The 16,900-nt window shown below is 42.3% G+C and overlaps 1 protein-coding gene across 2 annotated transcripts; it reads right to left on the reverse strand.

The window, feature by feature from the left end:
* Positions 1-13,483: 13,483 nt before the first annotated feature.
* LOC147423772 (uncharacterized) lies at positions 13,484-16,637 on the reverse strand. Of its 2 annotated transcripts, XM_086501792.1 has the most exons (3): positions 13,956-16,637; positions 13,769-13,870; positions 13,484-13,663 (listed from the first exon to the last, which is right to left on the reverse strand). In XM_086501792.1, exons 1-3 carry the CDS (start codon positions 14,127-14,129, stop codon positions 13,619-13,621), a joined length of 321 nt encoding a protein of 106 aa, XP_086357918.1. In that variant the 5' UTR covers positions 14,130-16,637; the 3' UTR covers positions 13,484-13,618. The 2 variants fall into 2 exon arrangements, 1 of the variants encoding a protein (XP_086357918.1); XR_015186622.1 differs by having other exon boundaries at positions 13,769-16,637.
* Between the last annotated feature and the right edge of the window lie 263 nt (positions 16,638-16,900).

Below are 16,900 nucleotides of genomic sequence, written 5' to 3' on the forward strand. Positions count from 1 at the left end.
GATTTATTAAGAAAAAGGGTCATTTAATGCATATTATGCGTAAGTGGGAGGGATTCTTATTCAATGCACCTAATACACATAAGTAGTGAATCTAGAACACCCTCCATTCTCCCCTTAATTATGGCACCGAGTGTTGTTTATGTTGACAAATAAGAATTTCATATAGGACTACAATAAAGATTTATGGAACAGTCTCAATCAAGCTATATGGAGGGCATGACGAAAAATTCATAATTTGGAAAAGCCTAAAAAGAAACCTTATAGTCGTCTTACTCTCAAATCTATCCTTCATTATATCCTAATCTTAGGTTATTCTTAGGGAAGCATTTAATTGCACTTAGAATATATTTGGAGTCCTCTTTTCTAGCAGAATGCTACCACTCTTCCATGCTCATTTTTCTCATTAGCTATCGAACAATTTGGTATTCTATTTCAATGTGCTTTTTGCATGCATAAAACACAAGGGCTTTAAGTCTGGGAACCTCTTACTCCACTCAGCCATCCGGCTCTATATACACTAGAGGGTCCCCACGCCAACTCCCATTGGGATGGCCATGCATAGATCCTTGGCCTCACATTACTCCGCCCTTGAAGAAGCGTTTTCTTCTATGAAAACAAAAATGGGATAGTTCTTCTTCAGAACACTAATGTTTTTCTAAGTGGCACCTTCTTCAGGTTTATCTTTCCACTTAACCAATGCTTGATGATGTACATAAGGAGGAGTACGTAAATCATGATAGTTCAAGAATGCGCTCGGGTTAATGTGGCTGGGTGAGAGGTTCAATGAAATTGATCAAAACCTATTTGATCAACCAGATTGTCGCCCCTATGCAAGCGTTTACATGAAAAATTGGATGAACAGGAGAGTGCGCTAGTAAAAAAAGTTTGTAGGTCATAGTTCTAACTCGCTTGACTATTTTAAATGGGCCACAATATCAAGGAGATAAGTTAGGTATAGGACCAGTTTTTAGACTTTTGGAATGTTATGGAACACGTAAGAATACCTCTTCACCTTCCATAAAAGTGATTTATCGATGTTTCTCATTAGTTTACTTCTTGTGTTTGTCCTGCATTTTGATGAGCAATCCTCAGCATATTTATATGATATTGGATAAAGTCCGTGACTTGCTAAATTTTTTCGATAGCAAACCCCACCATTACTAGTGATCTAGGTTGAAACCCATACATAAGCATGAAGGGACTAAATTCAGTAGTAACATGCTTTGCACTATTATAAGCAAATTCCTTAATAAGAAAATCTTCCCAATCTGATTGCTTTTTGCTAACATATACTTTTAGCATATCCTTTAGTACCTAGTTAACTCGTTCAATTTGACCATCCATCTCTGGATGATTTGCAGTACTAAGATTGAGTTGTGTTCACAACCGTTTAAAGACAGCCCTTCAGAAATGAATGTTAAACTTGGGATCACGATCACTAACAATATTGCTAGGCGATTCATATAGTCTATACATATTGTCAATATTGCTAAGTGATTCATATAGTCTATACATATTGTCAGCAAATAACTTGACTAACTCTTGTATTTTAATGGTGGACTTAGTTGAAATAAACTTACAAAGTTTAGTCAACCTATCTACAATCATCCATACCAAGTCTTTACCTCGTATTGTGGTTGGTAGACCCACAATTACATCCATAGATATACTTTCCCATTTGCCATTGGGAATCTCCAAAGGGTGCAAGAGACTTCTTGCCTTCAAGAATTGTTAACTTGATATTTTTGGCAGTACGGTGGTTGGAAGACCCACAATTACATCCATAGATATACTTTCCCATTTGCCATTGGGACTCTTCAAAGGCTGCAAGAGACCTCTGCCTTTAGGAGTTCTACTTTGTGAACTTGATATTTTTGGGAGTATAAGATATATTTTTGAACATGCCCATGCAAACTTTGAACATGATTATGTAAACCTAGACATTAAAATTGTCATTGTATGAGTGCGTAAGTCTTCTTTATGCCTGTGTATCCTGCACTTGGATTGTCCTGAAATTCATAAAGTATTTGGCGTTGAATGTCTACCTTCATCATTACACAAACTCTTCGCTTGTGGAGTATGTATCCATCTTCAATGGAAAAAATCTTCAATCTAGTTAGTTCATCACTCGAAAGGGGTGTGGCAAAAATAGATGCACGACCAACATTGGAGTGAGAAGGATCCCTATGATTCCACACCTTGGTGTATGCATCGACATGCTCACATTTTCCCTTGAGATTCCAAAAAGTCGTTTTTAAATCCCATGAGTAGAAGAGAGTTAATTACAGGCATACAACTAACAGCATAAGCTACCATGTTTTGTCATTTTTTATGATACCAAAGCTTTGAGTCATACACCTCAAGAATCTCAATCCACCTAAAGTGAGAAAAAATATATTCTAACACAACTTAATTATACTTTTGTTTTCAAAAGGATTGTGAATCCGTATAAGTACATTGGGACTATTCTAGTGCACTCCAATGGCCACTATTCAATGTCAAACTAATTACTTTTCACCACTCTTGGAAAGTTTAGTTGCAATTAGAATTTGTTCACCATTGCTTTTGTATCCTCTTTGTTTGTGTACAAGCCTTTGTTGGAACCCTACCCCCTCCCTCCCCAAGGGACATGTAGTGCTTGAGGGCAACTGTATTCTTTTCGAGTTAATATAAATTCTCTGAACTCACAATTGTGAGTATGAAAAAAAAAAATCAATTGGTATCGATCAAGATAGATAACTTAGATCATGGATATTTTTGCTAAAACAAGGTGTTCAATTAGTAGTAGAGTCAAGATAGATAACTTAGATCATGGGTATTTTTGCTAGCTAGATCAAAACAAGGCAATCATGAGTCACTGTCTTCCATCACAAAACAATCTTTTATCATTTACATATAGCTCACTTCATGTGTGAAAACAATCTCTTATCATCCACACATAGGTCACTTCATGTGTGAAAATGGCCTCTCATTGCATTCCTTCACACCATTCAAGATGTGGGAGGCCTTACCATTTTCATTAGGCACCATTACAAAAATGGGATTTTGTGGTCCTTTCTTGCTTTTCTCTTTTTTCTTTTTCTTCAACAATATGGTTTGTTTCTTTGGTCAGCTCAATGTTGCAGACAAACACTAGTCTTATATTTACCCAAGGGGGCTAGCTTCATTGGAAGAGGGTTGGACTTGCATCACCAAGGTGGTGGGTTCAACCCCCACTAAGGGCCCTTGGCGATATCTCAATATAAAGGATGGTCCGGGTGCCCGGCCTGATGCATGGTGTTGGTGGAATAAAAAAGCTAACTTGTCAACACTTTTGTTTTTATAAACACACTAGTCTTATATTTGACAAATGGTTCATGAGATTCCTATGTTACTTTTTCCTTTTTCTTGACAACTCAAGCTTTCATTGAGGCTCCATGTTGGGATGCGCATACGCAAACATGTACACACATGCGAGAGAGAGAGAGAGAGAGAGAGAGAGAGAGAGAGAGAGAGAGAAGAAGAAGAAGGGAGAGTATTACTCTCAAGGCCAATGCGGTCTATGACCAATACAATACATACGATGATAATTTACTCTTTCTTCCTAGAAGTATGAAAACAAACCTAAACCTAGAACCTATTACTTAATGATTGTCTAAGTAATACATCCACAATCCAAATTGTACATCATTGAGATTGGCTCTCTCAATGGGATGGCACCCTGCTTAGAAGATGTATCTTTATGTGGTTGCAATGCTATGGCATTCTCCTATAATGCTCAAGAACAATCATGATCCAATAGAAATGGGGGTGTGTTGGTCTCCTCCTTGGTAGACATGTAAATCTCACTTGATTATAGGCAATGGTTTATCACAAGTGACTTCTCTCGGTGATGAAGGCCTCTCATGGTTTGTGTGTGTGTGTGTGTGTGTGTGTGTGTGTGTGTGTGTGTGTGTGTGTGAGAGAGAGAGAGAGAGAGAGAGAGAGAATGTTATCATCATCAAAGGTCAAATATGACATATAGAACCAAATGAAACATATCGCATGCTATATGTTGGGGTGATCAATGACGCACGATGCTTGAAGATGGTGGATGTGAGAGAGTCCACAAAGTGAATGGGAGAGAAAGCTATGTAGGAGTTGGTTCGTGCTGCAAATATGAGGAAAACAAGCTCAAATGTGATCAAAAGCCAAGCACTCTTATGTGAGAGAGAGAATGGGGGGAAGGGGGGGGAACGGGAGGGGAGGGGGGGGAAGCTTACTTTTTGAAAATAATAACTCACCACATATTCATGGTATAAATAATTTTTCTACATTCTTTCAAGGATATCCATTCTGAGAGATTTTGTTGAACACTAGTTCTATATTGCACATTTAAGTGTTCCGAAACACTAAAGTGCCTTGGTTTCCTAGCAAAAAATTGATTTTATTTTGTGAAGTTAGAAACACAATTTTGAAACGTTTAGTTGTGTTAGGAATGAAAGATTGAAGGAAATTTTTTATATAGCAATTTAGGTTAAAATTAGCACCAACATTTTCACTTTTTCTCTCAAAAAAATCATAGAAGAGTATGCAAGGTATACCACTTTGCACCCTTGGGTATTGAGTGTGACATTTGACATGCCCACATGTTTGCTTATGTGGAGTCTCCACTCTATGTGTTGGCATGGCCAACTAAGATTAGAGGCTATGACAAAGTCTTGGATGACAAAAATATGTCAAAAATTTTAGCTTTTTACACATTTCCAACCCTAAGATATGTACCCTTTGTGAACTAAAGAAAGGAACTTAATAGAGAAGAGTGGAAGATGGGCTTTGTGTTCTTAGTTTCTTATTTTTGGCTTTCTAAAAGAAACCCATATGTGAACTAAAGAAAGGAACTTAATAGAGAAGAGTGGAAGATGGGCTTTAGGTTCTTAGTTTCTTATTTTTGGCTTTCTAAAAGAAACCCTTAGTGTTGTGTTTGGTTAGAGAGACTTTCATTGTTTTCAGTGCATGCATGATGGAGACTTACCTTTCATTTCACATGGTGACATGTCTTTACTTTTTTTGCATTTTATTGTTTTAGCATGTTAAAGTGAAGCTTCACCTTGCATAATTTTAGTAAATTTTACACACACACATCCATGTTTTTTTTTGTATTTTATTGTTTTAAAATGCTAGAGTGAAGCTTCACCTTGCATAATTCTAATAAATTCTACACACACACATGTATTAATTAGTTCATTTTATTTCACCTTTCATTTCACAACTTCACATGGTTTTACATTTCTTGCATTCCATAGCTTGATTCTACACTACAAGAGGCTCTTCACATTAGCGACGCTCACACAGCGACGCTAAAAAAAAAAATTACCGGCGTCGCTATGAGCGTCGTAAATTTACAAAGAAATTTGCGACGCTCATAGCGACGCTTATAGCGACGCTCATAGCGACGCCAGCTGGTGTAAAAAAAATAACCGAGCGCGCCCAAAAACTCAGATCTCAGATCTGAGTTTTTCGGCGCCCTCAAGCAAAGAGCAGGTAACGCTCTCCCTCACTCTCTCTCTCTCTCTCTCTCTCTCTCTCTCTCTCTCTCTCTCTCTCTCTCTTTTTCTTTTACACACACACACACACACACACACACACACACACGAGGAGAGGAAGGAGAGCCAGGTATGCTCCTTCCCTCTCCTCATTCTCATGTTCCCTTCCCCTCTTTCTCTCTCCCTCGCTCTCTCTCTCACACACACACATACACACATACACATAGTGTTTTTGAGAGAGAGAGAGAGAGAGAGAGAGAGAGAGAGAGAGCGAGAGAGAGTGCAAAAACGCACACATACATAAACAAAGAATGCACACACACATTGAGAGAGAAAAAAAGAGAGAGAGCATGCATAAACAAAAAACGCACGCATTGAGAGAGGAAAAGAGAGAGAGAACATGCATAAACAAAAAACGCACACATTGAGAGAGGAAAAGAGAAAGAAAACATGCATACGATCCAAAAAAACGCACACACATTGAGAGAGAAAGAAAGAGAAACTAAGGGAGCGTCGTAGGAAACTAATTAAAATTAAAAGACCTAAAGATCTAGCCGACGAGGAGTTGAACTGAAGACCTATTATTCAAGAGAGAAATGGCATAATCAATCTATCATACTTGGCATGGGTGATAGAAAGGTTATACCATTTATCTCTTTTTATTGGCACACACATCCACACACGCGCACACACACAGGAAGAAGAGAGTTATAACGTCGTAGGAAATTATCTTAAAAGACGTTAAAGATTAGGTTATATGTAGACTTACATTAAATTAGATTTAGGTTTATTTTTAACTAGATTTACGTTTATTTAAGCTAGATTTAGATTTACGTTATATTAGATTAGATGCGGGTCTCCATAGACTGCGATGCCTGCATGAAGCGGGTGAAGAAAGCCCTCAATGGAATATAGGGTATTGCTGCCTTCACTCATGGTGGGCTCCGTCGATCCAAAAGTACTGGTGAAATGTCTTCAGAAGATAGGGAAGAAGGTGGATCTTCAGGGCGGCAAGAGTCACTACATCCCCGACACAATGACCATCTAGACAACCTCTAGTCATTAGATTTACGTTAAATTAGATTTAGCTTTATTTTTAGTTAGATTTACGTTTATTTAGATTTACGCTTATTTACGTTAGATCGAGTCCACGCAAGAATTACTTACGGTTTAGGGTTTAGAGTTAGACGAACAGTGAAAAGATCTACTGTGAAAAGATGTTAAGATGAAGTGAAGTGCTACAGCTAGAGAAGAGGCAAAGGGATTTTGTCCACTACATGCAGTATCATGTAGACGTGGGTGTCTAGATTTCTTGTACCCACAAATATAGGTATTGACCAATAAAGACGAGATTATAACCCGGTGGTTCTGATCTCCGTGCACCTCTAGACCGAGGTGTGCGGGGATTGGACATGACTAGAGAATGTGAGGTAAAGAGAGAGAGAGAGAGAGAGAGAGAGAGAGAGAGAGAGAGAGATAAGACGAAGAATGCCAATAGAATATTAAATTTGTTGTCCAGGTTATAAGTTTTTTATCCTCATTATGAGTAGCGACGAGGATGTGGGACCGTCCAACCGAAACACCTATCTCTCAACGAGGGTCTTATGTCCTTGTAATCAATGCAAGCATGCTGTGCGACGGACAAGACGTGTTTCTTTGCAGCACGTTCGCGAATTTGGCGAGTTCGATCCATCTATTATAGATCGAGTTGTTGCCAATTATAACTCGTCGGACTCTGACGCTGGCCAACAAGCAGCAATCTTGCAACCCAATAGACGTATTCGCAGGCGCTTTGGTCAAGCAGCATATGTGAGGCCACAAGATGTAGCCTCTGACAGCTCGGGGGATGATCATGCAGAGCACATTCCCAACGAGGCAATGTTTGAGCCCGAGATTGATGAAATGATCGAGACGATCATGGATTCAGAAAGGCTTATCTATGATGATATGAAAAGTGAAGCCGATACATCATTGTATAATGGAGCACGTATGTCTAGATTGAAAGCACTCCTGGTTCTTCTCAACATGCAGGCAAAGTTTGGATGGAGTGACACTAGCGTCACAGCGCTTTTCAGGTGATCTATTACAATTAGTTTACTTTAATAGAACTCTAAATGTATAATGATCTGATAGATTTTTACACGACTGTATCATATTTTTATGTTGTGTAGATTGCTGAAAGAGCACATTCTACCAGCTGACAATGTGATGCCAGATTCCCGAGATGAAGCAAGAAAGATTTTGCGAAACTTGGGGATGGATTACAATTCTATCCACGCTTGTCCTAATGACTGCATTCTTTTCAGAGGGGAATACACAGACATGGAGAAGTGTCCGAAATGTGATTCCGAAAGATATCGAGTAGATCTCCACGGGACAAAAATTCCACAAAAGGTTTTGCGACATTTTCCTTTGCTTCCTCGCATCAAGCATTTCTTCGAATGTAAGTCCATGGCCGCCCTAGCATCATGGCATGAGGAGAATAAATCTTCGGATGGTGTGCTACGAATTCCTGCAGATTGCGCAGCCTGGAAACATATAGATGGAACATGGTCGGATTTTGCCAGGGAAGCTCGAAATTTGCGCTTAGGCCTGGCTATGGATGGCGTAAATCCATTTGGTCAAAGATCAACATCTTACAGTGTATGGCCCGTTGTCATCGTCAACTACAACATTCCCCCGTGGTTGACTACGAAGAAGGGGCACCTATGGCTAAGCTTGATTGTGCCAGGGCGATATAAAGTGGGGAATATGGATGTGTATCTTCGTCCACTATTGGAAGAGCTACAACAATTGTGGATTGGCATAGAGGTGGTGGATATGAGCCGACACACAGGACGACGGAATGCTTTGATCAGAGGTATTCTAATGTGGACCATGCATGACTATCCCGGGCTAACAGAATGCTCAGGTGATCTATTGACACTCCTCTCTCAGACACTGTAAATCTTGTTTTTCCCCATAGTTGATCTATTATCATGTGTATACATGCAGGGCTTCAAACAAGCGGATACAGAGCATGTGTCACATGTGGACCTAGACTGAATGCACGTAGGGCACCCTCACTGAAGAAGCAAATCTACGAAGGTCATCAAGCGTATCTTCCGGAGAATCATGTGTTACGCGACGGCTTTTTGGGAAGAGAGCCACCAAGGATGTCTGCACAAGCATGGTTAGAGCAGAAGGAGATGTGCGATGACGGATTGCCTCCAGGGATGAAGAGACTATCTCTATGGTACGAGTTACCATACTGGCCCCGACTCGTGATCAATCACTTGCTCGATCCAATGCACATATTCAAGAATGTGGGTAATCTACTATGGGACCATTTGACCGGCAAGAAAGATACTTTGGGAGCCAGAGTTGACCTTAGAAATGTGGATCGTATGGAGCAATATTGGCCGCAAACAGCGTCTGATGGATCGATAAAACTTCCTAAAGCACCATGGATTTTCACAGGAGCCCAAGAACGCAAAGTAAAAGAGGCCATTCGATCTTTGCGGACCCCCACTGGCGTAATGCACTCGCTCCGAACGTGTTTTACTAAAGAAGGAAAGCTTACCGGTTTGAAGTCACACGATTGGCATAAAATGTGTCAGGTACGTTCATAGTGGACTTTAATATCATTGCATAAAATGTGGACTTTAATATCATTGTTGCACATACTTTACAGTTTATTTTACCGGTTGCCATTGAGGGATGTTTGTCTCTCGACATCCGTAACACAATCTACAAACTTGCAAAGCTGGTGCAATGGATCTCACAAAAGGAGATCGACGTAGACTCCATACCATTCGCCAAACTAAATGCTGCGGAGCTTGTGTGCATGTTTGAGAAACATTTTCCTACTACAATGCTAACCATTCAGGTGCATCTTCTTATTCACATAGTTGATGAGGTGGAAATAGCTGGCACAGTTCATTCCAGATGGATGTTCTTCTTAGAGCGTTTCATGAAAACGCTTAAGGGATATGTGCGTCAAAAGGCACGTCCGGAGGGTAGCATGGCAGAAGGTTGGTTGGTATCAGAGTCCCTAGTGTACATTGGAGAGTGGCTAGACGGATTTGATAAATCCCGGGACACGCTATGGCGAACCATAGATGATGAGCGCATATCTGGGATTGTCATGTGCAATCTCGGTGTTGAGAAGAAGATGACGGAAGATCTAGAGGCTAAAATCAACCGATTTTGCATGCTTCACAATCCAGTGATGCAAAAGTGGATTTCACAATATGAGGATGCAAAGCAAGAGCGACAAAGGGCACGAATCGAGTGGAGACGGGGAAGACGACCACCGATGCACTATCCAGCGGTTCTGGAGAGCCTACCAACCTTCATGAGCTTAAGATGGTTGCACAACCAATTGAAAAGCGCACAACAATGCGGTGACGAAGTGACTGAAGAAGAGTGGGAGTACTCTCGGGGTTGCGCGACCAAGGTAAGTTTGCAATGTACGACTAGCAAGTGACTTTATTTATAAACGTTTGAACGGCCACTCATAATCTTTGTTCGTTGTAGTATAAGTCATACACAGCAGCATGGTGTAAAGGTCGACATTTTAGGGTGGAACGAATCGACAAAAAGCGTTTTACTCAAGATTGTGGAATCATGGCAAAATTTGAACAGTCTAGTCGACGACGTTCCTCTGATGCAGATCCCGTGGTGGCGGAACTCACTTACTTCGGCACGCTGCAAGAGATTTTGAGGATCGATTACAGAGGATTTTTTGTCGACTTGTTCGACGTGCAATGGTTCAAGATAATCATGGAGGGTCGAAACGCTACTGTGCGTAGAGGAGAGTCTGGTTTTCTTGAGGTGGATTCTACTAAGAAATGGACTGACCTAAGAGACACTTTCGTACTACCCGAGCATTGTGAACAAGTAAGTATATAAATAGTTAACATCCCCCTTTTACAAGTTATGTGCTTGAAAGCTCTCATGTAAGTTATGTGGCTCTGGCAGGTAGTATTTCATCCTACAAAGTCTACATCAAACTGGTGGTACGTCATAGAGGTAGCCCCTCGTAGTGCAAGGACGTATGAAGGCTACCATGTGCCAATCACAACGACATCAATGGAGGAGATCAGAGAAGATGCTCAATCAGAAGCCGCTGCGGTGGTGCCAGACGAGCATCAAGATGCTACTACTCTATATGGGGTGCATGCAGAGGAGCTACAAAATGAAACAGAGGATATGTGTTTAAACGGAGAGCTCTATATAGATATAGGAAGTTATGCTGAGTTATGCGAGGATGAGAGAGAGATCTCTTAAAGCCACAAATATTGTATTTGAACAATTTTGCTCCGTGCTGTAAAAGCTCTAGCTCTCTAAGTAGCTTCCATGGTGTGTAACGCTCTTTTCTACTCGCGCTCACATCTTTTGATTGAAAATTCTGAGTTTTCGACTTGCCTCTTCTACCACTCGATTCATTGCGTCATTGTATTTATATGCGTCATTACGTCATTGTATTTAATGGTCTTTGCGTCATTGTCTACTCTATTCATTCAATATTAAGTTTAAATATTCGTGTGTTTAATGCAGGTATGGATGATGAGGAGTTTCTTTCTTCTTTGTCACCGCAGCAGAGACAGTGGTACGTGGAGCGTCATCGCTCTGGCGCATCATCGCGCGTTCCTACACCATCCGCATCTCCCTCTCTTTCGGAGCATTCGGCGCGCTCCGAAGCTTCGGCGTCGACGAGACGAGCGTCACACTCGTCTAGACACCGGCGCTCTAGTGGTGGCGGTGGCGGTTGTTGTGGGGATTCCGCCACCGATGCCTCCACACCGCCTCGTGTTCGACGAGGCTCTTTACCCTCCCCTTCTTTGCCCGCCCCCACACCAGCCACAGCATCGCCGTCTACGCCAGGTTTTGCACGGCTGACTGTTCCTAGAAGCTACACACCTCTACCTACTCCGCCAGGAGCCACCCCACTCGACACTCCTCGCTTCGGCGCCCAGACGCCGATGGAGACACCTGACGTCCGTACCCCCATCGACACGCCGCTAGAGACCCCTGCCGGGACACCCAGGTTCACGCGTCACCGGCCAGAGGGCTTGCCTTACTCCGTCGACATCAGCGGCGGCATCATCATGGATGATGACGGCAAGAAGGTGATCTCGCGCATGCGTGGTCTTTGCTCTCAGCTGTTTAAACACTATATACTAAACAAATGGAGTGAAGTACCAAGTGATTTAAAAAACAGAGTCATCAGCATACTTCATGATGAGTTTCCCGTTCCAACACGGGATCAGCGCTTCAATGAAGACCTGATGAAGATTCGAATGCGCGAATACTGCAAACACAAGCGTTCCGAAGTGCAAAAAGCAATCAAGAATGGGTGGAATAGGCCAGATTGGCTGGCCAAAGAAGATTGGAAGAATGCGAAGAAAGCAGCGCGCGAGAATCCCGACAAGTGGAAGCAACAAAAGGATGCAGCCAGAGCGCGAGTAGAGGCAGGGAGCTCGCACCACTTGGGGAGCGGTGGATGGGCATCATTTGAGGCCGATTTTGTAAGTCTTTTCACATTGCTCTTTATGCATGTTCGATAGTTTAGGGTTTATGAGTTTTTTAGTTCTAACATAATGAAATCTTTGTATGTTTTGACAGTGGTCGATGACAGGACGTGATCCCACACCGTACGAGCGCGAGTACGCAGGCAGGAAGGGCTTAAACGCCCTGATGGACATTCTCAGTTCTCGCGGCGGCATGGTTAGTATTAGGGTTTACTCTTTTTTATTTTTTGTATTGTTTTATAAATGTCGTTATATGTTTATATTTACTGAAAACTGTCTTATTGTCTTTTTTTGCAGAATCCGACAGATACGCCGCTTGGACGCGATGAGACGTCTGATTAGACGACGTCAGTTTAGCCGTAGCTAGATAGCATTAGTTTAGGGTTTCTCATAGCTTATGTATCATGAGACGGATTTTATATGTCTTTTTGAACCATGTATATTATTACATTTGTCACCGCAATTCCTTTTGCCAATCAATTCTTTATGCCTATGATGTTGTACAATTGTCATTATTACATTTGCCAATCAATTCAGTTTGTCTATGATGTGTACAATTGTCAATTTTGCAAACAATGCGTCTTGTGGGTGACTATTTTGGGTCTATTATTTACCTTTGCACTTTTTTTAAAAAGTGAATCAAGTACAATATGGTTGATGGGTGGCAGGGCATTCAATGCCCTGCCACCAAAAAAATATTCTCTCAGGCGTCGCTATAAGCGTCGCTATTTATGGCTCTGTAGCGTCGCTATATGCGTCGCTATACTCTTCTGTGAGAGCGTCGCTATACTCTTCTGTGAGAGCGTCGCTATCTGCGTCGCTATGAGCGTCGCTATATAGCGACGCCTATAGCGACGCAGATAGCGACGCTCTCGTAGCGACGCTTTTAGCGACGGTTATAGCGACGCCGGGGGTTATAAAAACCCAGTGTATTTCCGTCGCTAAGAGCGTCACAAGAGCACACAACCTCTTGTAGTGCTAGTCAGTGTTAACCACTACAAGAGGTTATGTGTTCTTGTGACGCTTATAGCGACGAAAATACACTGGGTTTTTTAAACTTCCGACGTCGCTATTAGCGTCGATAAGACAACGTCTCTATAGTAGTTGTTATTGCAGTCTCTATAAGCGTCGCTATATAGTGACGCTTATAGCGACGCTGCAGGGTCATAGATAGCGACGCTTATAGAGACGCTGCAGAGCCTTATATAGCGACGCCCATAGCCCTGCCACCCATCAACCATATTGAATGTTTCATTGGTCTATTTACCTTTGAAAAAAAGTGCAAAGGTAAATATAGACCCAAAATAGTCACCCACAAGACAATATAATCATTAACTCCAACATCCATAGTACGTATTGTTTGCAAAATAAAGATACAAAAATGACAAGCGTGAATTGATGGAAGTAAATAAATGACAATTGTACACAGCAGCAAAATCACTTGATTGTTAATCATTACAAATGTAATAGTTACAAATCATTGTCATTATTTTAAAAATATACATGGTTTTCAAAAATACATAGTTACATGGTCTCATGATACATAAGCTAGGAGAAAAAGAAACTAATGCTATCTAGCTATGGCTAAACTGACGTCGTCTAATCAGACGTCTCATCGCGTCCAAGCGGCGTATCTGTCGGATTCTGCAAAAAAAAACAATAAGATAGCCCATTGTAAGTATAAACATATAGCGAGCGACATTTATAAAACAATACAATAAATAGAAAAGAATAAACCCTAATACTAACCATGTCGCCACGAGAAGTCAGGATGTCTATAAGGGCGTTTAAGCCCTTCCTGCCTGCGTACTCACGCTCGTACGGAGTGGGATCACGTCCTGTAAACGACCACTGTCAAAACATACAAAGAATCCATTATGTTAGAATTTCAAATCCCATAAACCCTAAACTATCGAACATAGATGCGAACACTTACAAAATCGGCCTCAAATGATGTCCACCCGCCGTTCCCCAAGTGGTGCGAGCTCCCTGCCTCTACTCGCGCTCTAGCTGCCTCCTTTTGTTGCTTCCATGTCAGGATTCTCGCACGCTTCTTTCTTCGCATGCTTCCAATCTTCTTTGGCCAGCCAATCTGGTCTGTTCCATCCATGCTTGATTGCTTTTTGCACTTCGGAACGCTTATGCTTGCAGTATTCGCGCATTCGAACCTTCATCACATCTTCATTGAAGCGGTCATCCCGTGTTGGAACGGGAAACTCGTCATGAAGCATGCTGATGACTCTGTCTTTTAATTCATTCGGTACTTCACTCCAGGTGTTTAGTATGTAGTGTCTAAACACCTGAGAGCAAAGACCGCGCATGCGCGAAATCACCTTCTTGTCGTCATCATCCAAAATGATGCCGCCGCTGAAGTCGACGGAGTAAGGCAAGCCCTCTCGCCGCTGACACGTGAACCTGGGTGTCTCGACAGGAGTCTCTAGCGGTGTGTCAACGGGGGTACGGACGCCAGGTGTCTCCACTGGAGTCTGAGCCCCGAAGCGAGGAGTGTCCACTGGAGTGACTTCTGGAGGAGTAGCTACTGGTGTGTAGCTGTGGGGAACGGCACTCAGCCGTGCAAAACCTCGTGTCGATGGCGATGTCGTGGCTGGTGTCAGGACAGGCAAAGAAGGGGAGGGTAAAGAGCCTCGTCGAACACGAGGCGGTGTCGACGCATCGGTGGCGCCACCCCCACAACAACCGCCACCGCCACCACTAGAGCGTCGGTGCCTAAACGAGTGTGAAGATCGTCTCGTCGACACCGAAGCTTCGGAGCGCGTTGAGGACTCCGAAACAGAGGGAGATGCGGATGGAGTAGGAACGCACGATGGTGTGCCAGAGTGATGACGCTCCACGTACCACTGTCTCTGCTGGGGTGACAAAGAAGAAAGAAACTCGTCATCATCCATACCTGCATTAAACACACGAACATTTAAACTTAATATTGAATGAATGGAGTAGAAAACATGGACAAGTAGAGAGAGAGAGAGAGAAGGAGGTGCTCGTCGTCTCTGCTAATGAGAACATACTTAGAGCATACGTACCTGGAGTGGACGCAAAGACCATTAAATACAATGACGCAATGACGCATATAAATACAATGACGCAATGACCAATGACGCAAATACTTAATGAGCCGGAGAATCGTACAAGAACTTGACTGTGCATGTAGCTTTGGAATGTTCAAAGGCTAGCAGTAACAGAAAGTGTTCTTCTTCTATTCAACTTGAGTGATGAAAGAGGCAAGTGCATAACTCTGAATTTACAAAACGGAGCCATCTTGTTCAAATACAATATTTATGGCTTTAAGAGATCTCTCTCTCATCCTCGCATAGCTCAGTATAACTTCCTATATCTATATAGAGCTCTCCATTTAAACAGATGTAGCAGAAGAACGCTTTCTCTTGCTGCTAGCCTTTGAACATAGAGAGTAGCAGCTTGATGTTCGTCTGGCACCACCTCCACGGCTTCTGACTGGGCATCTTCTCCGATCTCCTTCATTGATGCTGTTGTGATTGACACATGGTAGCCTTCATACGTCCGTGCACTGCGAGGGGCTACCTCTATGACGTACCACCAGTTTGATGAAGACTTTGTGGGATGAAATATCACCTGCTAGAGCCACATAACTTACATGAGAGCTTCCAAGCACATAAATTCGAAAACACACGTTAACTATTTATATACTTACTTGTTCACAATGCTCGGGTAGTACGAAAGTGTCTCTTAAGTCAGTCCATTTCTTAGTTGAATCCACCTCAAGAAAACCAGACTCTCCTCTATGCACAGTAGCGTTGCGACCCTCCATGATTATCTTGAACCATTGCACGTCGAACAAGTCGACACAAAATCCTCTATAATCGATCCTCAAAATCTCTTGTAGCATGCCGAAGTAAGTGAGTTCCACCACCACAGGATCTGCATCAGAGGACCGTCATCAACTAGACTGTTCAAATTTTGCCATGATTCCACAATCTTGAGTAAAACGTTTTTTGTCGATCCGTTCCACCCTAAAATGTCGACCTTTAAACCATGCTGCTGTGTATGACTTATACTACAACCAACAAAGATTATGAGTGGCCGTTCAAACATCTAGAAAGTTACTAGTCGTACATTGCAAACTTACCTTAGTCGTGCAACCCCTAGAGTACTCCCACTCTTCCTCAGTCACTTCTTCACCGCACTGTTGTGCGCTTTTCAGTTGGTTGTGCAACCATCTTAAGCTCATGAATGTTGGTAGGCTTTCCAGACCCGTCGAATAGTGCATCGGTGGTCGTCTTCCCCGTCTCCACTCGATTCTTGCCCTTTGTCGCTCTTGCTTTGCATGGTAGTAGGAAAATGTAGGAAAATGTTTCTCAAACATACACACAACCTCCGCAGCGTTTAGTTTGGCGAATGGTATGGAGTCTACGTTGATCTCCTTTTGTGAGATCGATTGTACCAACTTCGCAAGTTTGTAGATTGTGTTACGGACGTCAAGAGACAGACATCCCTCAATGGAAACCGGTAAAATAAACTGCAAAACACGTGCAGCAATGATATTAAAGTACGTCCACACACGAATTTGTTACACAATTCTTACTATGATATACTCCACTATGAACATACCTGACACATTTTATGCCAGTCGTGTGACTTCAAACCGGTAAGCTTTTCTTCTTTAGTAAAACACGTTCGAAGCGAGTGCATTACGCCAGTGGGAGTCCGCAAAGATCGAATGGTCTCTTTTACTTTGCGTTCTTGGGCTCCTGTGAAAATCCATGGTGCTTTAGGGAGTTTTATCGATCCATCGGACGCTATTTGCGGCCAATATTGCTCCATACGATCCACATTTCTAAGGTCAACTCTGGCTCCCAAAGTATCTTTCTTACCGGTCAGATGGTC

The sequence above is a fragment of the Adiantum capillus-veneris genome, chromosome 26 (genome assembly GCF_014529385.1).
Source record: "Adiantum capillus-veneris isolate H3 chromosome 26, ASM1452938v2, whole genome shotgun sequence".
Taxonomy (NCBI): Eukaryota; Viridiplantae; Streptophyta; class Polypodiopsida; order Polypodiales; family Pteridaceae; genus Adiantum; species Adiantum capillus-veneris.

Bases quoted from the DNA above. Each gene is read 5' to 3' on its own strand.
- LOC147423772 (XM_086501792.1), bottom strand. From the start codon at position 14,129: ATGGATGGAACAGACCAGATTGGCTGGCCAAAGAAGATTGGAAGCATG. The intron at 13,871-13,955 runs GTAAGTGTTCGC...ATGTTTTGACAG, and splicing joins CATCATTTGAGGCCGATTTT to TGGTCGTTTACAGGACGTGA. The intron at 13,664-13,768 runs GTTAGTATTAGG...TTTTTTTTGCAG, and splicing joins TGACTTCTCGTGGCGACATG to AATCCGACAGATACGCCGCT.